This window comes from Strigops habroptila, chromosome 2 (assembly GCF_004027225.2).
Source record: "Strigops habroptila isolate Jane chromosome 2, bStrHab1.2.pri, whole genome shotgun sequence".
NCBI lineage: Eukaryota > Metazoa > Chordata > Aves > Psittaciformes > Psittacidae > Strigops > Strigops habroptila.
The window spans coordinates 12264832-12292813 of NC_044278.2; the positions used below are offsets into that span (position 1 = coordinate 12264832).

Consider the following 27982-nt stretch of genomic DNA (forward strand, 5'->3'; position numbering starts at 1 on the left):
ATGTTACAATTGAGAGAAGTCACGGAGGGGTTGTGAACAACAGCTCTCTCTCTGCTTTGCCTTCTCACAGATGGTCCAGGGCCAGTGGAAAGCCTTGGGAAATACGCAGGTCCTTTCAAGGAGCCACATCCACCATCCCAGCACTGTGCTGCATTTTTCTGGCCTTCTTCCCTAGAACCAGGCCTTTGCATGAGCTTTGTTTTCAGTGCTGTGTGGGAGCTGTCAGCAGTATGTTAGTTCAGATCTATAGTCGGTAGCACGGGCAGAGTAGAAGAGGGGGGAACAGCAGTAACTATGTACAGGGTTTCTTTTATGATTATCTGGGCTTCTGCAGTAGAGGCTTCCAGATCACCTCAGCTCAGATTTGGCTGTGGCACTAGGAGCTCATCTCAACGAGATAACTGTAATTAATACTAATAGAGCTGCCAGAGGAGCTGTGGGTAGGCCTCAGAGGTTAAGCAACTCAATGAGAGGCTCTTTTTGTTGCCTCCCCAGAAAAAACCTTCAAAGTTCCTGTGCAACACCGGGTTTTAATGCCTTCCTTGTTCCCTGCATCCATGGTGGAAGCATACAATGAAACAACAATTCCTTGGCTTTATGCCCATGTCAGAGCAGCAGAGGGGTTAGAGGCTGTTGGTAGAGGGATAATGAAATCAAAGAATCAGATCAGATACATCAGCAAGTTGCATCTTCGCTGAGCAAAATTACCTCCTCATTAGGCATCGGTTGTACTTGGGTAGCACTGGCCTTCCATTTATTCCCTACAAGAGGCCAGGATGTTTGAACTAATTATAGGTGCTTCTTTTAAACAATATTCAGTCTCTTCCTTATGGTTTTATTATTTGCGGGAGGAAGGATGGGCACAGACTGGATACCCAGGTACTGAAGTCCCAGGCAGCCACAAAGCCCATTAGCCCATTCTCTTTCTAAGAAGCCAACCCATGGCTTCTTCCAGCAAAGCCTTCCTAAGCGTGGGGTATGCTGTGGCCAACCTGCCTCTTCTTGTTCTACATGGTTCAGCCTCTGAAATTTGCATCCCCTAGTTGTGATAACGATAAACTCCATTTCTGTTTGCAGGGAAGAAGGAGAAGGTGACTGCTCAGAGACAGCGACCTGATGAAGACTTGACTGAGGAGGAGCTGGCTAGATACATTCAGGAACTGCAGAAGCATCAGGTTAGCATGAGGCTGGGAAGGTCTGCTTGCACTAAGTCTCTCCTTGCTAGAGGGGTTCCCTCTGCTTCTGTCACTTAGAGACTTCTGGTACAAGTGGGATCTGCTGTCTGTGGGGACAAATAGAGGTGTGAGGCTTTGAGGTATAAGCCAGTGTTGGTACTGCTTGTGGATGGACTAAAGGCTTCAGTGCACTGCCAGCTCCTGGTCAGTGCAGAGCTTCACTTTTGTGCTCTTCTTCTCTAGGAGACAGCCGAGAAGACCAAGAGAATGAACACCAAGGAGATGTAAGGGGCCTCCACACCGGAGGAGCCCAGGAGGATGGGCCCAACCTGCCACCCTTTCCTCCAGTGCTGATCTCAGTATGCACAAGTGTCTGCTACAGTTGCCCAGTCACAGATATTTACATTGTATAGCGATGGGTTATTTGTTTTGTAATACACAGAGAATGGGGCCAGGAAAGGGGAGCAGAGCCCAACTGTTCAGGGAGCGTCATTGCTGGGGCCTGGGAGGGAAGGCTGGGAGGGACTTACAGCAGCCTCTGGGGCACTTTCCCAGGGCAGACAGCAGCTCCCCCCGAGAACTAACAGGGATTTCTTATTCCCCTGGATCTGGGGAAAGGCCGGAGGTCAGTGCTGGGTGGAAAAGGGGGTCTTCAATTGGCAACACCAGCCTTGGCTTCAGAAACACAGGCCTGGCAGTTTTGTGGCTGAGCACATGTGCTGCAGGGCATCGTTAGCCAAGGACCTTGCCCTGCTTGCTCTCCCCTTTGGTTCGAGCTCCTCAAACCTGGTCAGCCTGGTGTGACACCTGGAAGACTGGGTGCCATGCTGCTGGCATGACTCCAGCATGTTCCTCCTTGCTTTCCACCGGACTGTCCCCAGCAGCTCCTCCAGTACATTGTGGGCTCCAACACAACATGGTTCCTTTTGACCTCATCTCACTCTTACTCTCCCTACCCCCTCCTTAGAGGTGCTATCATTCTTTTTTCTCCCTAGCACATTCACATGCTGACTCCCCCTTTTGTTTTGTTTTGGGTTTTTTATTACTTTATTTCCTATGGTAGTAATCCAGCTTTTATATGTTTCGTAGCTCTAGATCTTTCAAGAAAACCCAGCCTGTGTGTTTTGTTACTGACAGTGCTGTAATGCCCGTGCACAGTTTGTATCGCTCTGCGCTCAGCCACTGCAAACACCACGGGCAACTTGTCAGCCCTGCACTACAGAGTATTTCTCAGCTGGGGACAGCAATGTCCCTCATGGGAAGAAGAGACAGGGCTGGATGTGATTAGTTTCACCAGGCACGTATTGCCACTGCAGTTCTCTAGCTCTTGCTCCCTTAGCTAGCATTGACCGTGTGCTCAAAGTCCATGCTCATGCCTCTCTAAATTGCCCAAAGGGAAGTGCCAGGTAGTCTAGACACAGAGGGAACAGGCAATCTCATTAGTCAGGTATCTTAAAAGACTTAACTACATAGAAAACTGTTTAGTTGGAGTCTGGGCTCTTTGCCATCGTCTTGGGCTTTCCATCTCCCTGTAGGTCAAAGCAGCAGCATTATTCTTTGATTCCAAGTCTGAGGTTGGAGTCAGGGCTGGAAGCCTCATTACTGACACATATCACAGTGTCTTCAATCAGACCATTTTTGACCACCCTCACATCCCTTCATGGGTTTTTGTCTCAGCATTGGTCCTAGATATAAGTGAAATGCTGTTTTGTCAACAGTCACCTCTGTAGCCTCAAGTCCAGCTGATTTTCTCCTGCTGTTGTCAAATGTACTTCATACGCTCACACACCTGAACATCCAATTTCCATGTTCCCTTCGTGCCCCGCTGTGCATCCCAAGCAGTTGCAGGTACCCTGAGATGACTGCTTGTAACTTCCATCTTTCTGTTTGTGAGCAGCCTCCACAGTTGTTGCCAGGTGTCTTGCAGTCCCTAGTGCTTACTCAAGCCAAACTCCACTTGCATCTGCAAAAGAATGTTCTGCTTGAGTGAAGATCAGCAGGACTTTTGTCCCAACCTTCCCCTGCTCGCACAGTGCTTTCCTTGGAAAGGAAGAATGAGCTGGTACCTACCAAGTGTTGGAAAAGAAGAAAGCTTGGTCCCTCCTCGGATCTTGCCCATGAGTCAGATTTATTAAAGGCTCTTATCTTTGAGCTGTTTTCATGATGTGAACCCAGAGGATTCCCATTGAGTGGGGCACAGCGCCACGTTTCCAGTGAGAGTCATCATCTACCCCACCATGCTCAGAGGTTTTGATGTAATAAATACAGAAGGGGGCTAGTTCTTTTGCCATGAGGGTCTGGGTTTGTGAAGCTGCCACCTGTGAAGGTGAGGAGCATAAGTCCACAGAAGCTAAGGGTGATGTGGACAACGCTGTGCTGGGATGGAGTCATTGTTCCCGTGGCACTGGGCGTTGGAATAGGAGCACCTATTAGACATGCCCTCGCTCCTCCCCAACAGCATGAGCAAAAGAGCTTTATGTGCTGGATCTGGAGTCATAGGAACATTGTTAATAAACATTTTGCTTTATTCCTACCCTGCTCTGAAAGCTAGGTCGTGCCTCCCAAGTCACTTCCTTCCAGCCTGGATCATTAAAGTGCCTTAGAGAAAACACAACAGCTTGCCTTAAAGGCTTTCCCTGGATGGGGATAACACCTTACTGTCCAGTCCGGAAGATCTCCAACTGGGAGAACCAGAGTATGTGCAGGAAGGGGAGGCTAGTCCATGGCTGAAGAGCTGCTGCAGGCTGCATTATGTGAGACGTTCTCTAGTCCCTTTCCTGTCTCCTGTGGATGTGTGGTCCTGAGGATGGCTGCTGCGGGCAGCTGGAGGGGTGGGTGCTGCAGTTTAGGTTTACAGAGCTTTCACTTGCACTGAAGGCGGAGGGATGGGCTAGCTGAGCTCTCTGACAAGCCATGCCACATATCCTGGGGGAGCAGGGCAGGAGAACAGCAAACGTGCCTCCACAGAAAGCGCTGCTGCCCGCGGAGCCGTTTCCTCTTTGAGCCCTCAAAGGGAAGCACAGCTGGGGAAAGTGATGCTACTTCCAAGGGCTGCGATACCCAAAGGGGATGGAAACACCTCGCGGGCTGCCATTAGGTGAGTGATGCCCAGACTGTACCCTGCTGCTGACTTCTGCAGGGTGACTTGGCTGCCGGGGAAGGAAGTGCTGGGTTCTGCCCTCTGGGACGATGGCTGTACAGACTGCAAGGGGCAGGGAAGGCTTTGGGTGTTTTTTCTTTCCCAAAAAGCCAAATTTAAGCCACAAACAAACCAATCCCACTCCTCCCTCTATCTTCCCTCCTGTTTGTGTGTGAAGTTTATCAGTATTCTGTAGGTTTCCTTAGTGCACTTATTTTACTTGATTTTGTAATTTTTTTGAAGCGGGGGGGTTGGATATTACTGCCAAATAAATGGAACACAATTTAAAAAAGAACACGTGTTTTGGGTTCTTTCTCACAAACCACGTTCCTCCTTAAAAATTAGTTGTCTTTTTGCACATTTATACATGGATCTCAATGTGCCTGACAAGTGTGAGACACAACCGTCTCTGGTTTATAGCTGGGGAAACTAAGGTATAGCAGAGAGGAGCGGAAAGTTGCTGTCCTGTGGTGAGCCAGCAGTGGAAATACAGCCAGCCGCCATGCCTCCTGCCTCCCAGCCATGTGCTGGCATGAGATGGCTCCACAATCCTTTCAGTATCACCATTCTCTCCAGTGGTACGTGCTCCAGCTGTGGTGTTGGGAAAGAAAAGGAAGCTCTCCATGTGTGATGTGATCATAAGGTGAACATGCAGTAGGGTCATGCCGCCGATGGGAAGTCAAACCAAGTGCCAAGGCCACCACTAACCCATGTCACCGAGGGCCTTGTCTACACGGTGTGTGAACACTTGCAGGGATGGTGACTCCAGCACTGCCCTGGGCAGCCTGTTCTGATGCCTGAGCACCCTTTGGGGAAGGAACTGTTCCTGATACCCAGCCTAAACCTCCCCTGGCGCAGCTTGAGGCCGTTTCCTCTTAATATTTGTCTTCAGGTAGGGACTGCTACTAAGGTGAAAACACTGGTGGGACTCTGCTTCAGCTGTGCAGTCAAGGCAGGTCTGGATGATACATCAGGGAATGCTTTTGAACGTCAAGCTTAGCAAAGAACTGGAAGACACTTCCTTGGTACTTCACAGACCTCCCTGTATAGATTTTAAGAAAAGGTCAGAGTAACAGCTCTCAGGAATAGACCAAGTATAGCTGATCCTACGTTACGATGGGAGCACAGGCTGGGATCCCTCCTGTTTCCGATATAACCTGAAGACAGGGCTGAATGGCTCATGTCTCCTTTGCTGAACTGAATGAAACTTTACTGCTGTCATGTAACACAAGGATAATGTCTTATCACTCATCTCTGTAACGGGCTTAGTGACTTCTTCTGCTGTGAGCTCTTCTGTGCAAGTGGCAGTCCAGCAGAAGAGATGGCTGCATTCATTCGTTTCACTTGGCGTGCTCTGTCCAAAGATGTTTTAAAACAAAACTAAACAACCGAAATATTGCCCCTGGCATGTTACTTTTCACACCAAATGGCTGCGAATGCCATCTTAGCTGGCGCATTCCCTGCCCATTCACTGCTCCACTGCAGAGTTAGGTCTGCTTTATTACTTCAATTTCTACTGCTGGAATTTCACAGGATTTTAAGGAGGAATGGAAGGAAGTGTCAGCCATGAATTTAGCTAGATGGCACTATAAATACTTCACCTTGTGCATCTAGCGTACTTACTGAAGTGAAATGATTTTGGGGTGGGAGGGAGGTAGAGCAAAAAGTCTGTTGCTCACTGCTAGCAGAGGCCTGGCAAAAACTCTTCCTTCTCTGTTTATAGAGTTAAGCACATCTGAGTATTAGCTGCACTATAGCTACACTTAACCACAATTCTCCAGCCCTGTTAAGCATCAAACTGAGAAAGAGGCTGTTGAAGTGGTTGATGAAGACTCTGAACTGCATTTGTAGGGTATTTATTAACTTTAATTCTGAAGATAGGAGCAAAGTGATTTATAACCAGACTCAGTTCCTGAGAAAACTGAACCAGTTCACAGGACACAAGTCTGGGGCAACACAGGCTTAAAGCACTGCAGGGGGCAAGAGCAAAATCCAGACGACATGACTCCTGTGCTTCCATAAACCCTCCACAAACTATCCTGATCCACCTGAAATAGCACACGCTTCACACAGGGGGCAAAATGATACTCAAAAGAAATTACTGATACAGTGTCTGTGCTTAACAAGCGATCTCTGGGTCCACATCAGGGTTGCATCTGTGAATCCATAGAGACTTGGGAAGTAAATTAAGCAAGTCAAACAGAAGGTGACCAGTTCACTCCCACATCTCCAGCACACCCTCTTGAAGGCAGACACAGCGCTGACAGCTCCCTGCTCTTAGGACAGCTCTTAGGAGCTGTCCCTTAAAAGCATTTGTGATGGTAAAATCCAGAGTTCATGGGAGTGCCAAAGTCAGGACAAGGGGACCGTGCTTTTCACCCACGGTGTTGTGGAGACCTTTGAACTTAGCATCTTACCACTTCGTGCATTGCTTTTAAAGTCTTGGCACAAGCCAGCCGTGGTTGTTGGCATTTCTTCCACTTTAGGATGACGGAGACTTTGTGCAATATGAAGCACGTCAAGCAGGTGGGAGATCACCGCTCCCTTCTTTTAGGTTCCTCTATGTATCACAAGGAAGCAAGTCTGTTTCTTAAGTCCGGACTTTGTCAGGCCAAAAGTTCCCTTGGGCTGCGAATGTTCTTTTGGTCACCGCACGTTGCTGCTGCCTCTCCCAGTGACTGATTACTCATTACACCGCCGCCAACCTGCATCCCAAGGGCGATGAATTAAAATCTCCAATCTCAGGTCGCTTGTTTGTATATGGAACAACCAGGGTCAGCTCCACACCAGTCTGTAACAGGCCTCTTCGCCTGACTTACATGTCTTGCCAATGCCCTGGCTCAAGATTAAAGCTGTCTTTTCCCATCCAGGAGATACACCAAGCTACTTTTGGGGAGCATGGGCTCCACCAGCACCTCAAGGACCAGAGCAGACAAACCCAGGACAAAACGCTGGCTGGCACACAGGGGACAGCCAGCGCCTTTCCTTCGGGCCCTGAGGCTGACAGAAAGGGACATGAGGAAGGTTATTGTTTAACACAATAACCTAACCTAACCTTAACACAATAACCTAACCTTAACGCAGTTGGAGGGACTCAGAGCTTTAGCATCACCCGCCTGCAGGGAGCCTGCCGGGAGACACTGCAGGGAGCAGGTGCCGTTTCCATGCCGTTCCCGGGCAGAACGGGACGGATAACGGTCCCAGGGGGCAGCAACGCTAACGGGACGGACAACGGTCCCACAGGGCTGTAACGCTAACGGGACGGATGTAACGCTAACGCGGAGTCAGGAACGGTAACAGGCTCCGCCGCTGCCCGGGGCTGCACGGACGCTATGCCGTATGCTCGTTCCGGGGCCGCCGCAGGGCTCCCTGTTTCCCTGCCGCTCGCGGGGGCCCCGCACCCTGCATGACGAGCGCTGGCCGCTCCGCTAAAGCGGGGTCCGCTCACGCCTCCGCGGGCGGCGCGCCCGGGATCGAGCATAAGCCCGTGTAGCTGCGAGGGGCCGGCAGCGTTATTCAGATTCCGGGGCGGGCCGGGGCGGGGCGGGGCGCGGAGCGGGAGCCCCCCCCGGTGACGCACGGCGGCGGCGGGCGGTGCGGGCGGCATGGCGGCGGCGGGCGGCGCGGCCCCGCACCCGGAGCCCCCGCGGCGCGGCCCGGCGGCGGAGGCGGCCGGCGAGGAGGAGACGGCGGAGGTGGAGCTGGCGGCGGAGCTGGCGGCGCGGCGCAGCGCGGAGGCGCGGCGGCTGGTGCTGTCGCCGCGGCGGCTGTCGGGCCCGCTGCCCGCCGGGCTGTCGCAGTGGTTCCCGGCGCTGGAGGTGCTGGACGTGAGCGGGACGGGGCTGGCGGAGCTGGGCGAGGAGCTGCTGGCCCTGCCGCGCCTCCACACGCTCCTGGCCAAGAACAACCGGCTGGGCGGGCCCGGCTCGCTGCCCAAGGGGCTGGGGCAGGCCCCGCTCGGCCGCTCCCTCCGCGTCCTCAACCTCAGCGGGAACCGCTTCGCCGAAGTGCCGCCCGCCCTGCTGGGGCTCCGCGGGCTGCAGAGCCTCAGCCTCGGCGGCAACCGGCTCCACGGCATCCCGCCCGACATCCAGGAGCTCCGCAGGTGAGGGCAGGGCGCTGGGCGGGACGGGCCTCTGCCCCGGGCGGGGAGAGCCGCGGCAGGGCGGCTGCCGAGCGGACCCAGCCGCATTGCCTTGCCGCAGAGCGGGACACGGTCTCGGTCCCGCTTGGGGAGCGAGCTTCGGGCAGGCTCCGGTGTCTGTAAGCACTGCTGCTGCTAATGTGTCTCTTCCTCTTCAATAGATCGAGTTGCCAAAGCTCAGAGCCGCCGCTCTGCAGGCAGATGACGGGCCTTCTGCACTCACAGAGCTTCTGTCAGGATTTCCTAGTCCTTGGGCTGCCTTGGAGCAGGGCAGGCTTTCCTAATGACAGTGGTTGGTATGGGTGTTGACATGCAGAAGGTGCTCCCTGGCTTTGCTTTAATACACATCCCCAGGCAAGAGCAAAATCAAAGCTGTGATCTCATGCAGCTCATGGCTGCAGAGGAGAATAAACATTTGGTTATGGCTTATGTGAACAGTAGGGCCTTTCTGGTGATACACCTCCAGTCTCAACAGGGTGCTCGCAGGCATGGTTGGGTTTTTGTTGTGTTTCTCTCCACCTGTAGAGCTCATGTAGATCTGACAGATCAGCTGGCAGGTCGGAAGCGTAGAGCCCTAGGCTGTGCTTAGGTGCAGCAGCACGTCTGGCCCTGGAGCTGTATCAAACCACCGCAGGTCAATGACATAGAAACCTATGGCTGAATCACAGCAGTTGAGAACATTGGTGGGCATGGGAACAGACCTGGGGAAGGACCAGGTATCGACTGCCCGTGTTGACCTGGGATAGGTACTTGTGAAGTCTGCAATCTTCCTGGGCAAGCCAGAGGCCACGTTCTGACGCACGTGTTACACACAAGCATCTTGGTATGTTCTGATGGTTTCTCAATCCTCAGACTAGCCCCTGTGTGGCTCTGTGCTAGGACTTTGGGTCTGCTAGGACTTTCTTCCTTCCAGCTCTTTGGCAAGATAGTTGCCAGAGACCATCTCTGTTACACCAGTTCCAGCAACCTTGACCCCAAGTAGCTGATGGTTCAGCAGAGCTGTGTCCAGTGGAAGCGCAGGATGTTGTATGTGTGGTGCTGTCTCCCATGGCCCTAGGTGGAAGGTACCAGAACTGCTTGAGTACTGACAGAAAATGGGTTTTGTCCACTGCAGTGTTATACAATCGGGTATGTGGCTTTTGCCCAGATGGCACAGCACACACCTGCTGAGGGTCTGGAGCAATTCTAGGTTAAGCTAAGTTTCAGAGATGCTGTGAGGCATTTTGAATGCTAGAGAGTGCCTGTGTCCTTCTTCATAGGGTAGGGATGTGTCCTGGGTTGGGGCTCTCATGAGGAGGAGGAAACTCTGCCTTCTCTCTGCTCAGGAGCAGTTGCTTCAGGGATAATGAAGGAAATGAGGATGGTGTCATCAACTTCACAGGAGAGGAGGGCAGCTGTATGTAGGAGAGGATCCATATTGCCCCCATAGCATGCCTGGTAGCATCCAGGATGTTGCACCCACCTCTGCAGCAGATGCTCCCTGCTGCTGCTCTGTGTGCTCTCGTTTGTAGTTACGGTTTCTCTCTCTCATCTCTTCTCCCCCCTCTCCCCTCTCTGCCAAGAAAAGAAGCCTCAGCCCTGCCCTTCGTAGCGCTGCTGACCCCGGGAAGGTACCAGGCTGCGTGCGGTGCCCCAGGGGGCTGTGTGCTGGGCTCTGTGCTGCATCGCTGTCACAGTACTGCCGCATGGTTACTCGGCTTTGCTCCTCTGGCCTGCCCCAAAGCAGGGCTCCTGTTTGTCCTGTCCCGCAGCTTTTCTTGGGCTGGTCATGCCTGAACCCAAGAAGGACAGTTCTGAGAGGGCGAATGCGGACAAGGCTATTGAGCTGCTTATCGTTACAAAGCGATGTGTCAGGTAGAAAAACTAGACTAGACCCAGCTTGTGTCTGCTGCCCACATAAGCACTGTTAACTCATTGAACTTCTGCTAACGTGTCACCATAATGTAATTGAGCTTTAGCTCAAGATAGCGAATCCGTGTGCCACCAGGATCACCAGCTGCTTTACCACTGTGCCATTAGTGACTCTTCTGTATCTGGGGCTGCTTAAGTAACAAAAGGGAGCGGCACGCTTGCCAGAGCTGGGAGAAGACAGTGCTTTATAATCTAATACTCCTCCAGAGGGTATCCTCTATCTACTCATCAGGAGCCAGATAACCAGTGACCTGACACCCTTGCCAAAAGGATAGTAAATACCTAGTGGAGAGGAACTGCTGCCATACCCACCTCCCTCCCACCTGCCAACAGGAGAGGTGTCTGCAGCGTGAGCGTACACAGTGTTGAAAGTGGGTAAAACAAACCTGAGCAAGGACAGAGCAGAGCCAGTTCTTGTGGCAGGGCAACACGGAGCCAGCTGTTGTGTTTCTGAACTCTGGGCTGGGAGGTGGGACCTGGTGGTGGGGCTTCTGTTAACCTCTCACTCAAGCTGCAAGTATCCATCTCTCTGTTGCTGGCAAGCAAGGCTTTGAGCTTTTCTCCATGCATAACTTCTCATAAAAGAAATTTTTCTCATGTTTTGTGGTCTCTGAGGCCACAGAGGAATGCAGGCAGCACTTTGACCGGACATGTTCCTCCTGCTGGCACTTAGAGTTCCTGGGGCCAGCAGTTCTCTTCCCGTGACCCTGGCAGCTTCCCATTTGCTCCAGTCACTGATTGTAGAGCAGAGCTGCAGAGATCTAGAAATACTTCTTATGTTTCCAGGGAATGTCTGAGCTCTGATGACATCTCTAAAGCAAAATGACTAATTGATAACTAAGCCTCACATCTTTCCCATGCACTCCATCGTTTCCTGTTGTAGTTTGTGAAGGGGTGGCAGGTCAGTTCTAGTGAAGGCCAGGAATACAGCAAGTAAGGAGCCTACATGGTGAAGTTGAAACAGTAGAAAGCTGATGAGTCTGAACCTGCTAAAAGGGAAGGAACATGCTGGCAGCTACAAATGCAAAGGCTGTGGAATGAGAGGTGGGTTCCATGTGTTGTCATTCACATGAAGATAATAAATCCACAAATTTGCAGCAAGCTGGGGTCAGGCATTTTATGCAAAAGCTTTTCCATATCATGTTCCTAGTGATTCGGCAAGTTAATGAACAGTGAGAAGAGCCACAGCCAGTCCTGCTGCCTTCTTGTCTTACTCCTTCCAGCTTCAGCCATCTGCCCTGTCCTTGCCCACACAAATCTTTGTGTGCAGTGCAAGATCCTGCATGGAAAGCAAGTGCCTTTCACCTGATTGTCATTTATCTCCTAGGCCACTATAGAAGGACCAGCTATAGATGTTCTGATGCTTGAAGCTTCCTTGCCATGGCTTCATAAGGGGATAATCATGATAGCTCTCGTGATGGCAGCAGGATGATGCTGACCATAGCATGCTGGCACCAAGGATAAATAGCAGTGCTTTTCCTCCTGATTCCACTGTAAGTGTCTAGGGTGACCAGCAACAGCCTTTTACCTTTCTGAGAAAGGTAAGTGTGGGCCCTGCTGAGGGCTTTTACTTCATCATGTTGAGGCTGTGCCAGCTCCTTCTGTATGCCCACCACCCCAGTCCCTGTCAGCTAGCAGTGTCAGTACTGTGCAAGCCCTGAATTGCTCCACTGGCTGTTGCTGTGAATCTAGAGTAGAAAACGCACCAGATGGGATGTTCTCACCCTCTTTGCATTGCTTTCCTGTTTGTTGTCAGAAAAAAGGTGAGCTTCGCATAGGTAGACATGTCACTTTTTCTGGAGTTCTCCTTCCAACATTGCCCTTGCTGGGTTTTCAGTGTGAAATGTTATGGTCAGTCACCCTCAGACTCATTTCACAGCCCCCAGCAGCTCCTGAACTGTGATCTGCATGGACATCCCACCGCTGCCTGAGTTCTGTGTCTCCTTCCTTTGCTGATCCAGCTGGGGATGCGTTAAGGGGCAATGTGTGTTGTAGCTGAAAAGTGGTCATCTACTTCTGCCCATTCTGGACAAAACTTGTTTGACAAGTCTGGTAAAATACAGCCCTGATTTCCACTGTCCAACCATGGCTTTTGGCTTAAGAGTGCATGGACTGCCCTCAGTGTGCACGCTTGGGGAAATGTGTTGCAAGTGTCCCCCATAAAGGGAAAAGTTCTCAAGGACTTAGCAAAATGCAGTTGATACCTCAGCAAAATGAATCTCCTGATGGGAATCTCGAGTTTAGTCTTACTCTTGTAGTGAACACTCTCACACTCAGGAGAGCACCAGGAACACACAGAAAGAGCTTGGAGAAGAGCCAGGCTCTTCCCAGGCGCCTGCCATGCATGCTTCTTTCCTCCTTGCTTGGATTCCTCCAGTAAAGCCCAGTTGTGCAAGGGCTGGGATCAAAGGCCTTAAATGCCTAACTGGATTCATCCAAGTTTTGTGTAAAGGCTTAGATGCAATGAAAACCAAAGTATTTGCTTTTATTCGTGGGTAGCATTATGCATGTTAGACAAGCATACGCTTAAGAACGGCTGTTGCAGTGTGGGAAAAACGGCAAGTGAAGCTTTGATAAAGATAGAGCATTAGGAAATCTGCTGCTGCCTCCCTTTTTCTTCCCCTCTTCAAACGTTTTGCAAATAGTTTTCAGACGACTGTTTGATCTCAAATTTGCGTGTCAGCAAAGGCTCTCTCAGGAGTTAGCACATCGTAGAACAGGGTTAACAGGAGTGTATTGTGGGCTGCTTTTAAAATTCCTCCCTTCCCTCAGCCTCAAAACTGCCCTGGAAATTTCTTGCTAAAAAGTTTATCTTAAAAAGACCTGGAGTTCTTCCAGGCTCCATTGTTTCTTCTAGATTACCTGTTTAGATGCAGCTGTTTGATGTCAGCTGTTAAATTTTATCCAAAGAAGCATCTGTGGGGAAACAGGGTGGATTGAAAATTGGAGGATCTTCTGTGCCAGGAGACATTCTTCCCTTGAAACATGACTATGAAAGTGTTGTGGTAACTGATAGCATTTCAAAAATACCTCTAGTGCTCAGAGTGAGCTCTTCTTATTTACTGTTCTGGGGCTTTTCCATTTGTTTTGGGGTATATGATGACCTTTAAGCCTCAAGAACATAAGCAAGAACGTACAGTCTCTTGACATGTTAAACTTTGCTGCCACCACCTGAATTGCCTCGCAGTTGTTTGAGCATTTCCCCACTCCCTTCCTGTATGTAAAAGGGTTTTCTCTGCCACGCTGCAGCCCCGTGGTATGAAATCCCTCACTAGAGAGGAGCAGCACAGGATGGGCTTGGACTGCTGGCTGCTGCTTGGCAGCAGTTAGTACTGGCTGTGCTGGGTGCTGGCCTGCTGGATGTGAGGCTGAAGGGGATCCTGGCCTTGTCCTAGTGTATTTGTAAACTCTGCTGAAAGGCAGGAGGGAAAGTGTCAGCCCCCATTAGTTACTCTGTCAAATGGGGATTTGTTGTTGATTTGGGGTTTTTTTGTCGAGTTGAATTTTGTTAGTGTTTGTCCCCTCTTGAAACTCATTCAACCAGTGCATGCGTGGCAGGTTGGAAGTACATCATTTATTCTAGCCTCAAAAGCAGGAACTGAGCTTACGTTCATCTGAGGCTCGTTGCTCTCTGGCTTTTCTAAGGTCTTGGACTGTTGAAAGTAGATCAAAATTCCAGCTCTCCCTCTGTGTACACAGTGATGCACAGGACCTTAGCTGGCTGGTCCAAGTGGCTATACAGATTAATGATTGTCAGAAAAACTGGTCTTGGTGTGAAAGGTTAGTTGGGAGTAGTCACTAACCTCATTCCCTGCTATCTCTTGTGAAAAACTATGGTAATGTCGCCAATTGCCTTGTTGCAGGCTCTCTGTGAGGAGGACAGAGCTCAGCAGTGCTCTTGCTTATCTTACCAAGCAGCAAACTGCCCCCTGAGTAGGGCAGCTCAAGAGCCAGCCTTGCCTTGGCCTCTAGGTGCAGGCTTAGTACAGCATAAAAATCAGGCCAGGAGCAGATGAGCTGGGAACCAGCTGTGGCCCCAGTGGTGTGGTCAGTGCTCATTACAAAAGGGTCGTGTCTCTTGAAAATCCTTGCCTGTGTCGTGATTAGCTTTGCTCAGACAATTCTTGATGCTTTGATGAAGAAATGACTCTTGTTGATTTCTCTATTTTGCTCAGCCAAGACTAGAACAGGCCCTTCTTACTAGCAAATTGTATTTTGGGGGACGAGAGTTACAGATTTCTTCTGCCTTCTGAGCAGTCTTTCGGTGGAAGCTATAAGAATACCTTTGCTGTATTTAAAATAAGTTTCTTTATAGTTTCAAAACCTCACCCCTATGCTTTTTAAACAAATTCACCTTCTAATTCATATCTTAACTTGATGTTGGAAATGCTGAATTTGCTCTACTGGACTGGGCCCAGTGAGTTGCTGACCTCAGGAAGGTAATGCAGAGGATAGGTAAAAAGAAAACAATTTTGGAGAAGTCCTTTGTAGCCACCGAAGGACTTACCTTATTTAGTGGATTTTTAGTTAGAGGCAGTTTGTAATCTGCTGTTGGGGCTTTATAGCCTAGCTAGTATAACTGACTGTTCTCAGTACAAGGACTTTATGAAGAATAGATTTGAAAGCTCTAAGCAGTTTGTAGCCAGTGTTTCTGCACACTTAGTTTGTGCAGTAAGCTGCTCTTGAAACTTTTGCATTTCACAACTTGCAATGAATTTCCAAACATCTTTTACTATATATTTTGTACCCCTCCTCCCCTTCCCTGCATGTATTTTTATGCAGTGTGGCTTCATGGGCATTATTGCCTTCAAACACAGAGGGTGAAGAGTTAATTATTCACTTTTCCTAGGAAGTGGAAATTTTTACATATCTAACCCTTGTTTAAACATTGAAATCCACATTACTAAAATTCCCTTGCCCAACAGTTTTTAGTGTGGGTTCCAGCAATGGCATGGAGTTAAAATATTCCTGCTGGTCAGCAGTTAAGTCCTTAATGAGAGCCAAGCAGCCTAAATCCACCTTGGGAAACAATGGAGGTTGAAGGAGGAATTTGGGGTAAAACTTAGGGCTTTGTTAAGGGATCAGAATTTAATTAAAACTAATCTCCCCTTGGCATGGTCTGTGCACATCAGCCTTCCTCCTGCCCCCACCCCTCACCTGCAGGTTGTCCGGGGAGGAGGAGCTACTTTTGAGCAGTGGGGTTTTGGTGATGGTTTCTTCCAGTGTACTTTCTTATGTGTTCAGAATACGCTCCACATGTGCTGCCCCACTTGATCTCTCAGCTGAGGCAAGTACAGTTGCTTCCTTTCATACAGTCAAATTTAGTTGAAGCCTTAATTTTGTGCCCACCGTCAGATTTCAGTTATGGAGCTTTCCTGTGCTTCAAAAAGGTGAGTGAATCCAGGGAAAGTTAAGCTCTGTGAGCTTCTCCTGGTGTGTTGCAGAGGTCTGTCGTTTTGTTCTTCGCTGTTGGGCAGATGGACCTTTGTGCTGTGTAAGTGGCCCCTTGTAGCCCAAGCAGATGCTGTTGTTAGATCTTTGAGGTTCAAGTTTCATGCAAGAACTGAATGAACTCTTTCTACCGTTCTTCTGTTCCAGAAGCTCCTCACAGTTGCAGGGTTTAGACGTTCTCTAGGTCGACCACCATGTCCTGAACAACCTGGCAGTGTTCAAGGCCAGGCTGGACAGAGCCTTGGATGACATGGTCTAGTGTGAGGTGCCCCTGCCCATGGCGAGGGTTGGAACTGGATGATCTTAAGGTCCTTTCCAACCCAAACCATTCTATGGTGGTATGTTTCTTTGCCAGTTGTATCCATCACCTTTCTCAGTTCACAATAGAATAGAATTATAGAATCAACTAGGTCATAAAAGACCTTTAAGATCATCAAGTCCAACCATTACCCCAGGACTGCCAAGACCACCATTAAACCATATCACTGAGGGCCTGCTGGGATGAGATGAAGGTGTTTCCTATTCCAAGATTGTAAGTTGTTCTTAAGGAAAGGCTGATGGAACCTGCATGACTTCTCTCTTCCCTGACCCATCGGGAATGCTGGGTGGATCAGAGGGGGCCAGTGTACACTGTAGTTAGGCAGCTAACCTGAGTGTGTACCGGAGATTTTGAACCAGCATCTGCAGATGGGACTGTGGGATCCACCTTTTTCAGGCATGGGAAAAGGTGTTGTCTGGACCACCATTAGCAATGGTGTCTCTTCCCAGACAGAAGTACTCAGACTGAGCCTGCCTTTGCTCCTCTCGCAGGCAACACCCGAGAACAAGGGCAGAAACTGTTTGAGTCCGTAAAATGGGGACTTGAAGCTATTGCTTCACTTGAAGAGAAGCACTTGCCAGTTTTCCTTCCTAAAAGGGCAGAGATGCACAGCAAATACTGGCTACTCCAGCTGGCAGAAAGGATTTAGTGCTTCTCTTTGTTCCTGTCTCACATCCACCAGTTTTTGAGGGACATCCAGTGATACTTTCTTTTTTCTTTCTTTCTTTTATTTAGGTGCAAGCTGCAGTTAAGCCCAGCTAATGTTTTTAGGAGCTTTGGTCTCCATGACTGCAGTATAGTGAAATCAGTCTACCTGAGAAACTGCATGCATGTTCTTGTGTGTCTTACATGCACTCTGTGCACTGTTGCAACTATGGTGTTAGCAATATATAAATTGCATCAAAGCAAGACTGGCTGCCTCTGACTTCTGCTGAGAGGTTGCAGTTAGTCGCTGAGGAGTTGATTTATCCCATAAAGAGCAAGTAGCGCTTGTGCAGGGCCAGGATTTTCAGGGAGAGCCACTGCTCTCTTGCATTGCTCCTGCTGAAACTGAGAACTCCCACTGGCTGCAGCAGGAGCGGCATCAGTGCTGCAGACCCTGTGTGTGCAGCCTGTTCTTCCTTGCAAGTAGGAGCAGGAGCTTTGCTTTTGGGGTTGGTGTAGGAATACAGAGTTGTTTGGTGTCTACCTACAGATGTGATTGTGACTGCAGGAGGCTGGAGGTAAATCTCAACATTATCTGTTGTGAAGCAGAAGCTCTGTTGTACTTTTGATGTGCAGTTGAGCTTTTTTTTGCCCGTTTTTTTTCCTCAGCACATTATCTCATACATAGTCATCTGTAAGTTTGCTTGAAGAAATGCAGGAGATGAGAAGATCTAGTGTTCAGTTAAACTGGAAATGACCTTAATGAAATAATGCAGCGTTTTCTCTTCTCTCTTTCAGTTTAGAGTTTCTGTACCTTGGAGGGAACTTCATCACTTCAATTCCACCTGAATTAGCAAACCTGCCTTCCCTAAGCTATCTAGTTCTGTGTGACAACAAGATCCAGAGCATTCCACCTCAGCTGGCACAGTGAGTATTTACTGTCAACAGCCACCAGCTGTAATTAACTTGTTTAACTTTTTCTTCTGCATGTGTGGATAAAAGCACCTGGGAGGACCTCTTTGTTCTTCAGTTTGTTATTGTGACTAGGCTTGAACAAGAAGATCCTCAGCAGTGCACTGCAGGCAGAGCAGGAATATATAATATGGAAATCTTGATCATAGGGTTATGGAAAAAATATGTCACCAAGTGTATGCTTTAAGGTGAATTAATAGATTTGTACAGGGAGCCCTGAGAAGTGCCTGGGCAACTCAGAACAGATAAACTGCCATGCTACATTCTTAATATTCTTAGTGATGAATGCTTAGTCTGTCTTGTCTTTCACCCAAAGCCTTTTTGTGTGTGCTTCTGTGTTGTACCGCTCCCTGTGTTCTTACTTTAGGATCTCGGAATGTTTTAGTGTTCATTAAATCCTACAGCACAGCTCTAGAGGATAAGTTACTGCTGTATCTCTTTCGTAATGGGGGAAAGAGGACACTGAAAACTCTGGACTCTAAAATGGCAGATGAAGAATTCAGTGTGTAGCTGTAACCACAAAAGCAATTGAGTGGCAGCATGGAGTTTGGAATTTGATGGTGTAGTGGGATTATTCTTGATGTACAATGTCCAGTTGTCTTGTAACTTACACTGGTTTGAGAGCATCCCTGGATTATGTGTTAGAGCATTGCTCTCTGCTTCCTGAGAGAGGAGAACACCTCCTCCAAAAGCCAAACCCCTGCTTGTCACCCGTGCTGATGCTAACCTGTGCTGACCTTGCTTAGCTTTTGAGCTCTGGCAGTATTGCAGCACAGGGAGATGCAGCTGCAAACAATGAAAACATGGGGGTTTCCAGGGCTGGCTGCCTACCAGCAAGCACCTTTAATGCATGAGTGAAGGCAGGTGACTTATTCAAAGTATTGCATGGAACTGTTCCTGATGCACGCACTGGGTGCAAAGAAACATTATGTCCCCTGACAGCTCTCGGTTTGTATACTTTTGTTCTGTGCTACCTCTCTTAGCGGGTGCGTGTGGGGAGTACTGAGGGGGACAGCAGCATATTTAAGACTGTTTCTTTAACAGGCATGTGGAGGTGAGCCAAGTTTTCTAGGGCATTGTGTGTGCTGGAGTAATAGCAGCCCTTTTACCATGAATTTATGCTTTAAAAGTAAGAAAAGCCAAGGAAAAAGAAGTGGATGGGAGAAGGGAGAGCGATCAGGTCTGTGTAATGCAGCTGTGGAATGATTTTGCTTGCACGTCGTGACTGGGTATCCATCTCTATCGTTCAGGCTTCATTCCCTGCGTTCCCTTAGCCTGCACAATAACCTGCTGACTTACCTTCCTCGAGAGATCCTTAACCTGGTTCACCTGGAAGAGCTGAGCTTGCGTGGGAACCCACTGGTGGTTCGCTTTGTCCGTGACCTGACCTACAACCCCCCAAGCCTTCAGGAACTGGCTGGACGCACAATTAAAACTCGCAATGTTCCCTATGCTCCCAGCGACCTCCCAGAGAATCTTGTCCGGTACCTGAGCCTGGCCAGCAATTGTCCCAATCCTAAATGCGGGGGTAAGTTCACCTTCACTGCTCTGCTTCCTGGTGGGTTTTCTTTCCCTCTGACTTGCTGTGACTTTACTAGCTCAGTCAGGTTAGATGTGTTGTTGCATCCAAATTCTAGCTGTATTTCACTGGCTCCAAGGCTCCTGCAAACTTGTCTTTAAGGAACCTTGTTCACTTAGGAATGATATTCAGAGTTGTAGTGCTGGTTTACTGCATTTGCATTGGAATGTGAGACAGTGTTTGTGTCGGAGTCTTTGCAGCTCATCCCAGCGCTCCACTGTGCTTTTATGGGCTGAAGCTTCCAATCCATCTGCCCTGAAATAGCTCAGACTAAGTAGTGGGCAGGAGAACTGTTACAAGTGCTCTTGCTGAACAACAAGCTTCGTTTCTGGATGGAAAAGAGGAGAGAGGCTGTAGTGCTTGGCAGTTACTAAGAGCAACTTGCTTAGCTCTTGTTTGGGTCTACTAGCGTGTAGTTCCTGGAAGGAGAGGACTTCATAGAAAAGTCTGGAATGCTTGGGTTTAATTTAGCTTAATTAATAAATAATGCTTCATCTTTAAGCAGCATAAATGATCTGCTCATTTAGCCTTTAGAAGATTAAGGAAAAGAAGTCATTAATTAGTACCTACCCTGCAGTCATATGCAGGCTGTTATCTCCTTACAGGACAATATCAAAGCATTCTCCATAAGCCAAGATGGAAGGGCTGGAACTTGTGTTGGAAGGGAAAGAAATGTTTCCTTTTTTAGAGTTTTGCACAGCTTGGGTAGCAGTGGGTGGGTTTTGCACTTTTTCGCTTGTCCTTACGAACTAGCACAGTAGTGCAGTGTTGCTACTGAGTACTTACTCAGACCAGCTGGGACTTAAAACACCACTGGAACCCTCTGAAAACATCAGTGTCTACAATCACTTGGTGTGGCAGGAAGAGAACGTAATTGTGTGTTACAGCAACACTGTTGCCATGGAAAGGAGCATCCAGACTCAGCATGGTACCTTCACTCAAGCAGAAGGAAAGTAGAGCTAGAGTCTGTCTGTGAATGCACTTTGGTAGCTGGTAGAAGGAGTTTTACAAGTTTGAAAATATCGTGGATGAATGAATTTGACATGGAAGAAATTTTTTGATTCCCAGCCTGAGATTTCTGCGTAATGGTTAGAAGGAAGTGCCGAATTCTTGGGAAGTAGCTGCCCTGTGTCTTTTCCTGCAGAGTGTGCCAGTCTGAACCACCTACCAAATACATTTTTACAGGCTTGTTTTCTATCTAAGAAAAGAAATCCCATTAGGGATTTCCACAGGCGCCCTGGTCCTCTCTTACTCCAGCATCCCATGTGCTTCTACATCCAGTGCAGTGTCCATTAAATCCTAATTTAAGGCATTGCAACCACCATTCTCTGCACGGGGCCTCACGTGTTGTCTCTCTTCCTCTGCCCTCACAGGTGTCTACTTCGACAGCTGCGTCAGACAGATCAAGTTTGTTGACTTCTGTGGGAAGTATCGGCTCCCGCTGATGCACTACCTGTGCTCCCCGGAGTGCTCCTCGCCCTGCAGCTCTGCCTCCCAGAGCTCTACTTCCCAGAGCGAGTCTGACTCCGAGGATGAAGCCAGCGTCGCTGCACGCAGGATGCAGAAAGTCCTCCTGGGATAACAGGAAGGAAAACGTGTTTGGAAAGCAATAATGGAACAGCGAGGCGTGAGCCTCTGGTCTGAAGGGCTCATGAGAAACTGTCCTCAAGTTTATGTAAGGGGCAGAATATCTTAGCAAGCCTAGGCTTGCTTGGTGCAGTGCTGCTTAGGAGAACTAACTTGGTGGCATACTGCCTGTGGGGTGCCTGGGGTTGCTAGAAACATCTCCTGTTTGGGAGACTGCTGCCACTGTCCCTTGTACAGGCTGGGGAGGGGGAGCTGGGGCGAGGGATTTGTTCTCACTGGCGGATTGAGAAAGGTTTTAACATATGATACTTGACTGGACTTGAGTCATCCTGCAGAGCAAAGGAGACTGTCCAGATCTCTTAACACTGTGGTAAATCAGAAGCAGGCTAATGATGCCATGTGAGTGTGTATGGACCCCAGTGTTTTATATAGCATTTTGATTCTTTGCTGTCTCCTTCACTTTCAGTTGCAGGTTTCACACCCATCCACTAAAAATGGGAATTGGGTTTTTTCAGGAGTAGGTTTTTCCAAACTGGTTACTCTTCCTTTGCCTAGAGGTGTAGGGTTTCTGTGCTGTTACAGATGTTACAGCCATCATAGAACTGAGACACTTTTTTTAATCCCTTCTTATACCAAGCTGCTCTTAGTGTTTCCTCCTAACTGTATTCGTCATTTTCCCTCCCTCTGCCTCTTCCCATTACACCTGAAGCGTTGCTGTCTTTATGGTGCCTTTAGAAAACACATGGGTTGTTCTGTTGAGACTTGGTATTACTTCACACTTGTGGCCATACATGCCTGTGCAAGGGACCAGATGTGATGCTCTTTATCACGTTTTTGAGTCTCAGCTTACTGGAGCAAATCTGCTTTTATATCTCTGAATTGCAGGAAAGGTCTCGATTGACATTTCTTGTTTCTAAACAGCCATGTCCCCCTGCTGCAGCTAGCTCTGCTATGCTTGGTACAGTTACTTTCCGTGCTTAAGATTATCTGCTTAAAGTAGGCAGCAGCTTAATGGGTTGGAAGTACTGAGAGAAGTGCAGTGGAGAATGCTTTGGGGGTTTTTTCCTTATAACATGAGAGGAAAAGCCGTTAGGGAGGCAGAGGTGCGTTGTTGTCTGAGCATCTTGCACGAGGTGGTTCTCAAACCTCTTCCTTATTTATTTGTTTGCATTTGCTCTTGTTATAATAGCTTTGGCAGCCTGTTGGATGTTCAGATAGCACATTCGGTTATCTTAAACTATGTTTCAAGTACCGAGAAATAGTTTATAAAATACTATGAATGGGCAGGTATCTATAAATCTACTTTATGGGGGCTGCTGTATGTTTTGCTCAGTGAGAGCTGCCCTTTTATTAGTACTTCATGGCAGACTCCTTCTGATGCAGTTTCAGATAGAGCAAATGCAACTGTGCCTTCGACTGCATGAGCAGAGCAAATACATTCTGTTAAGAAGCTAAATGAACAAGAAAAACTTTTCTTAACTCACTTTGGCCCTACAGGGGAAATTAAAAACCTGTGCTGCTCTCCTGTATTCGGAAAACAGATGCACCTATTTGAATATCTTATGGCAGCTCTGTGTTAATGCTCCTGTTTAATTCTGTTTGACACTTTATATGTTAAAGCACTTTGATAATTCTACTCTTTGTAACTAGCTTTAGTGATTTATTTTTTGTTTTAATCAGACTACAGTTTTTCCTTTCATGTGAGCTGAAGAACAAGGTCCATGAAATTTTGTACGTTCCAGTCTGTCTCGGTGTGCAGGTTGAACTTCTTGCCTTGCATTTCCTTGTCAGCACTGCTCATTTCCCTGGAAATGGAACTGGAATTTGAAAGAAATGATCTGGTTATAAAATAGCACCTCATCCGTTATTAATCATTGCAGCTTAGTCTGAAGGTTTCCCACATGCACAGATCCATCCACAAGGAACTAAATTGCACATGTGCACGCTGTGTGCCTTTCCAAAGAACTTAAGTATCTTTTTAAGACCCACTAGGGTGGATGTGCAGAGCAACTGGATGTCACTTTAGCAAATTCTGTGAGGTTTGCTTAGGAAGAAGAACCCACAGGTTTTGAGAGGAACCGGCTGCATGCCGTTAGGTAAATTGGGATCAGCGAGTGGCCTGTGTTTTGTTCTTCATCTCCTCTTTCAGATGTGTTTTTCTGTCCCAAGTGAATGTGGTCATACCAGTGCTGAAGGACAGTAAACTGATTGCAGAGCCTCAGTGTTAAATTGGCTGCTAGTGTAACAGTACCGAGCAGCTGAGTTGATCTAGAGCTTGGCTCTTCTGCCAGAAAAAGTGAGCCACACAAGTTGAGATCTCAAGATCTTTTGAGCTCAGGACCACAAGGTGCCACTTTCCTTTCTTCTCCTTAGCAGCAGCTGTCTTGAAGTCACGTAATTTTTCACTTCACCCCAGTTCCTGTTTGCACAGCAGCACTTGTGTGTGTGACGGGTTAAGACCAGTGGTGGCTGGTTCTAACTTAGCTCGATTCTTAAGTGCATTCTCTTTTCTAACTGAACAGGCATTCCATTTCTGCCCCAATTCTAACAGGGCTAACATTTGTTTTTTCACAGCTTCTTCACTGTGGCCAGGTCAGAACTTGACAGCTCATGCAGCTGATATCTCTATGCATTTTTACTTGATAAGATGTCTTGTCTCTTAAAAATTTTGTATATATTCCTGAATATAGCTAGCAAGGTTTCTTCTTGCTGCTGGGCTTTAAAGTGCAATTCAAGTATGTCAGAATTTAAAGCAATCAAGGAATTGTAAGAAAAACAAATGGATGGATGGATGGATGGATGGATGGTTGGTTGGTTGGTTGGGTTTTTTCCCTCAGAGGTGGATTCAAAAGGACAAAGGATGCAGGTTTGTACTGTAGTGCCTAATATACTGAGCCTCCAGGAGTCCAGTTTTTCAGCAATTGTTAGCCCCCAAAGACTGGAAAATGTACTGGGCAATAAAACAGGTAAGACACAACTTGAAAAGACGCTGATGGATGGGAAGTTCTAGTTCCTACCATCCCCTTCTCAGGGGTCCTGAGAAGTAGAAAGTGGTTTTGCTCTTTTGGTCAGTTTTAAATAGTTGAGTTCAGTTCTTACAGATGCCTTTCCAAATGAAGTCTTCAGTCAGTGTTTTGGTATCAGTCCCCTTGTTGCTACAGCAGCCCAGCACGTCCAGCTTTTGAAACTGTTCTTAAGCTAAGACACAAGTGTGTGAAACAAAGTTGCTCATTCCTTCTTCCCTGCGGGGCCTGGGACCCTGCTGGCATTCATCCTGCCCTGCCGTCGCGCTGCCAAGGGGAGCTGCTGGTGTGTTTCTGAATGCAGGTACTTCATGTGAACAGTGGGGTCGTGTTAGAAAGAAGCAAAATAACAATTTGACTGGAAGCAACTTACACAGTTGCCAATTCTTTTCTGTTTTTCTTTGGTAAGAGGTGAGACTTGAGGAAGTCAGTAATGAATATTTAAACATGCTCTGAAGTGGCCAGATGCAGTTTTTCATGAGCTTCTGTCCTGGTCATTTTAAGTCTTTGAAATCTTGTGTTGAATTATAATGGGAGTGGGGGGGAGGGAGGGGAGAACCATCTCCTTTTCGTTCCTTACTCTTGTTGGCAATAATGAATGGAAGGAATTTAACCCAATGAAAGTAATGAAACTTAATCCCCGCAATGTGTCTTTGTTACCCAGTTCAAAGAACTATTTTAATGCATCTTATTCACACCATGCCCTCCCTCCCCAACTGAAGATACTTCAAATAGACTACTTCAGAATGCACACTAATACAGCAGTAACTCTATCTTGGAAACCTTTCTATTGATTGTTTCATTTGCCTGTCTGACTAGAGAATTGATCTTTTACTGACCTGAACGTTAAGGGTAGAAAGGGTTCTCATTCAGCCTTCTTGTTGAATTTTTATCATGAGCATTTGTTTTAGGAAGTCTTAAAAGTGCCTTATGTTTTGAAAAGTATATTTTGCTAGGAATGTCTGAATGTAGAAGATGTCTAACGGTATTTCGTTATGAGCTGTAAAACAAATTGCAAACACTAAACCAAAAATGTTATTTCTACAGTTGTCTGTCTGTTATTTGCTGACACCTTGATTCCAGTATTGCTGCAGGTAATTGTTAACATTAAAAGTGGGGCTATACATAGTCAGGGAACACGTGAGATTCAACCCGTGCTGTGCGAAAGCAAGAGTAGGTGAGACTTCCAAATGGGCTGCTGAAACTTTTGGCTTTTGGGGCCCACACGCCACAGAGAAGTGTATGTTACAGACCACTCCCTGCTTTACTTCTGGTATAGTGTGGCAGAAATTTGCTCCATGGTTTAAAGGTAGAAGTAACTCAAAGGCAAGATGAATGTACAAACAGGAGAAGGCAGGAGTGTCCTAGGGGAGTCTTCCAGCAATATGAATCACCAGTTCTAAACTCCTTGAATCGTTTCCCTCTTAAGACGCTAACCCTGAAACCTCTGAATGACTTTGTGAATGTTAATTTTCTGATCATGGTAACTGGCTAATGTGTTCCCATTTCTTGTGTAATCCCATGTTTCCTCCTACATCCTGAAGAGTTTTTGTGATCTATTGCCAAAATGTTTCAGATCCTGCCGTGCAATTACCAGCTGTCAGGGCAGAAATGTGGTGTATTGGAAAATGGGACAGTGGGAAACCAGAATTACTTGATATTAACTTCAGCAGGAATTATTTCAGAGATGGTTCAACTTCATATGTAACGAAAAACCTCTCAAGTTATGCAGCAGCCCCATTTCAAGCAACATAAAATACCAAGGAATGCAGTGATCTTGTGGGTAATAAGCAGGCTGAGAATATTCTTGCCTTTTTTGTTAACTAATTTAAAGATACCCTTTTCTGTGCCACCTTGATACCTTCCTTATATTCAGAAACAAAATCATGGAAGTGCTGGTTCAGAGGGACTTGAAATGAAGTGAAACTTGAGTTACGTAGATGCCCAAAGCAGATTCTCAGAATGTCAGATTGACATTTCAGACTCACGCAGAATTGCACAGCACTAAAAGAGAGCATGATGTTGATGGTTTGGAAGTGTATGTTCATGAAGTAGAGATGTACGTTTCCTGCTCAGATGGGGCTGCCTTAGGTGATCCAGACAGCTAAAGCTGAATGTGTGCACCTTTTCCTCTGCACTAAGGTTGAGTTGCAATTGACGACCATTTAAACAACATTATTGGAAGAAAGTTAGTCCTGAAGCTGCGTTGAAGAAGACCATGGCCATCTGCACCTTCAGTCAGTCTGGAGTTGGTGTGCCGTGCCCAAGTGTCTCATCCCTTTCCAATAGCCACTGTTCTATGGTGACTTACTTACTGGAGAAGGGTTGAGAGCACGTGTTGTGGTACTACAGCTTGCTGTGGTCTACTCTCTCACCAGGCAGCAAAGTGGAGACTTTTGACAAGATCCTTTTAGGATGGAGAGGAAAGTAATGCATAGCAGAACCCGAGTCCTGCTTCCAGCTGGTCTTTTGGAGTGAGGTGAGGGTGCTGATCATCTGGTGTCAGTGCAAGAACTGGTCACCCAGGGAACACCCAGGACCTTTCTCTTTGTCCTCGCGTGGGACTTAGTGGTGGCAGCTCAGAGCTTGCTATCAAGCTGGCAAAGGATTAAGGTATTTTCAGAGTGCTGTCCAAACTCCCTGTCTGCAGCCCCTTCTTGACTGTGGCAAAAGCAGGACCTGAAGTCAGTGCTGATGAGCAAGTTGTACATTTATGTTGGATATTATACTTTGATCAGTGTCAAAGCCCCATGAGGCTGGCTGCCATCTACATATTTCTGAAGCAGGGTAACAACAACACATGTGCCAACACATTGCAGCTGTGTTGGCAAATGAATGATTTCGCCAGACTGCATTGTTGCTTGTGTAAGGAAGGGAATGTGACAGACCAGGAGTATTACAAGGTCCTTGCCTCTGCTGCAACATGGACACTGATGAACTGATAAGACAGGAGGGCTAACAAACCCTTCATCTGCATAATAGTTTGGATGGGGCTGAAGCTCAGAAGCTGAAGCCCAGCGGATCGACATGTCACCCTTTACATCAGCAAGGACACAAGCATGTACTGCTGGTGGAAGGACCTGTGTGAAAGGCACAGGATTGTTTTGTTTGGGGTTGTCCCTGACAGTAAATTTCAGCCTTAGGGCTTTGTAAACAGATAAGTAAGGAAAATGCCATTGTGGAAAAACGTTTTGCCATAGTTCCTGGGGATCCTGGCATCCATAGAAGTGACTTTATAACAAACGTAAGTAATATTGAGCAAACATTGTCCTTTGTGCCAGACAACATGATGTGGTTGCTCTCCAGAGCCTTGCTTTGCAGATAACTGTTCTATTAACTCTGGGAGTGCAGCCCCGTTGTTCCTCAGGAAGAACAGCCATGGGGTTGGTGTAGGTGCCACAGTGGATTCTGCTTGTGAGCAGGATGACACTAAACAGATCTTCACCAAGTTGACAGATGATGGGAATGGAGGAGCTTGGGTGCAGAGCTGGACATGGGAAGTGAGGGACCTGACATTTCCCTTCACAACACCCCCTGCTTCAAACACACCGGGTGTTGTTATGGAGGTGGGAAAAGCCTGGCCTTTGGAGAACATCCCTTGCAGCAAGTGAACGGGTCACTGCAGCTCTCGTACCTCCTCGGCAGAGGACCCCTCTGAGCCGCTCAGGGCAGTGCTTTGTTTCTCCAGGCTCCTGGTTGAAGGGCCCATAGGGCTCCCTGAGCTCACCCCCTACTCAGACCCCCCCACAGGCAGAGGGGCTGGTGGAAGCACTGCCTGACCCCAGTGCTTTGCTTCTGCTGCTGAAAGGGGCTTGCTGGAAGCTTTTAAAACATCCCTTGCATTTCTACAACCCAGCACCCTAAACCAGACCCGAGTGGTTGGCAGCAGTGGGCTTGATCTTCACATAAACACTGCAGCGTGTTTTCTGAAGGTGGGTTCCCTGGTTACTCTCTTCAGGTATTTGGAGTTAAATTGGATCTTTTTGTTTGTTTTTCTTTCTTTAATGCAGTCGTGAGTGTTCTGCTGAGAGATAGAA

At 47.8% G+C, this 27982-nt stretch overlaps 2 protein-coding genes across 2 annotated transcripts in view; both read left to right on the forward strand.

The window, feature by feature from the left end:
* The window catches only part of FSTL1 (follistatin like 1), a 52541-nt gene extending 47932 nt beyond the window's left edge, over window positions 1-4609 (forward strand). The window contains exons 10-11 of the mRNA XM_030471784.2: window positions 1078-1175; window positions 1419-4609. Coding sequence (XP_030327644.1) covers window positions 1078-1175; window positions 1419-1463 — 143 coding nt within the window. The 3' untranslated portion in view covers window positions 1464-4609. The remainder of the gene's footprint in view (window positions 1-1077; window positions 1176-1418) is intronic.
* Window positions 4610-7890: 3281 nt separating this feature from the next.
* LRRC58 (leucine rich repeat containing 58) lies at window positions 7891-24991 on the forward strand. Its single transcript, XM_030471774.1, has 4 exons — window positions 7891-8419; window positions 17583-17711; window positions 19007-19284; window positions 20709-24991. The coding sequence occupies exons 1-4, from the start codon at window positions 7920-7922 to the stop codon at window positions 20915-20917; spliced, it is 1116 nt and encodes a 371-aa protein (XP_030327634.1). The 5' UTR covers window positions 7891-7919; the 3' UTR covers window positions 20918-24991.
* Window positions 24992-27982: the final 2991 nt, after the last annotated feature.

Bases quoted from the DNA above. Each gene is read 5' to 3' on its own strand.
- LRRC58 (XM_030471774.1), top strand. From the start codon at position 7,920: ATGGCGGCGGCGGGCGGCGCGGCCCCGCACCCGGAGCCCCCGCGGCGC. The intron at 8,420-17,582 runs GTGAGGGCAGGG...TCTCTCTTTCAG, and splicing joins GACATCCAGGAGCTCCGCAG to TTTAGAGTTTCTGTACCTTG. The intron at 17,712-19,006 runs GTGAGTATTTAC...TCTATCGTTCAG, and splicing joins ATTCCACCTCAGCTGGCACA to GCTTCATTCCCTGCGTTCCC.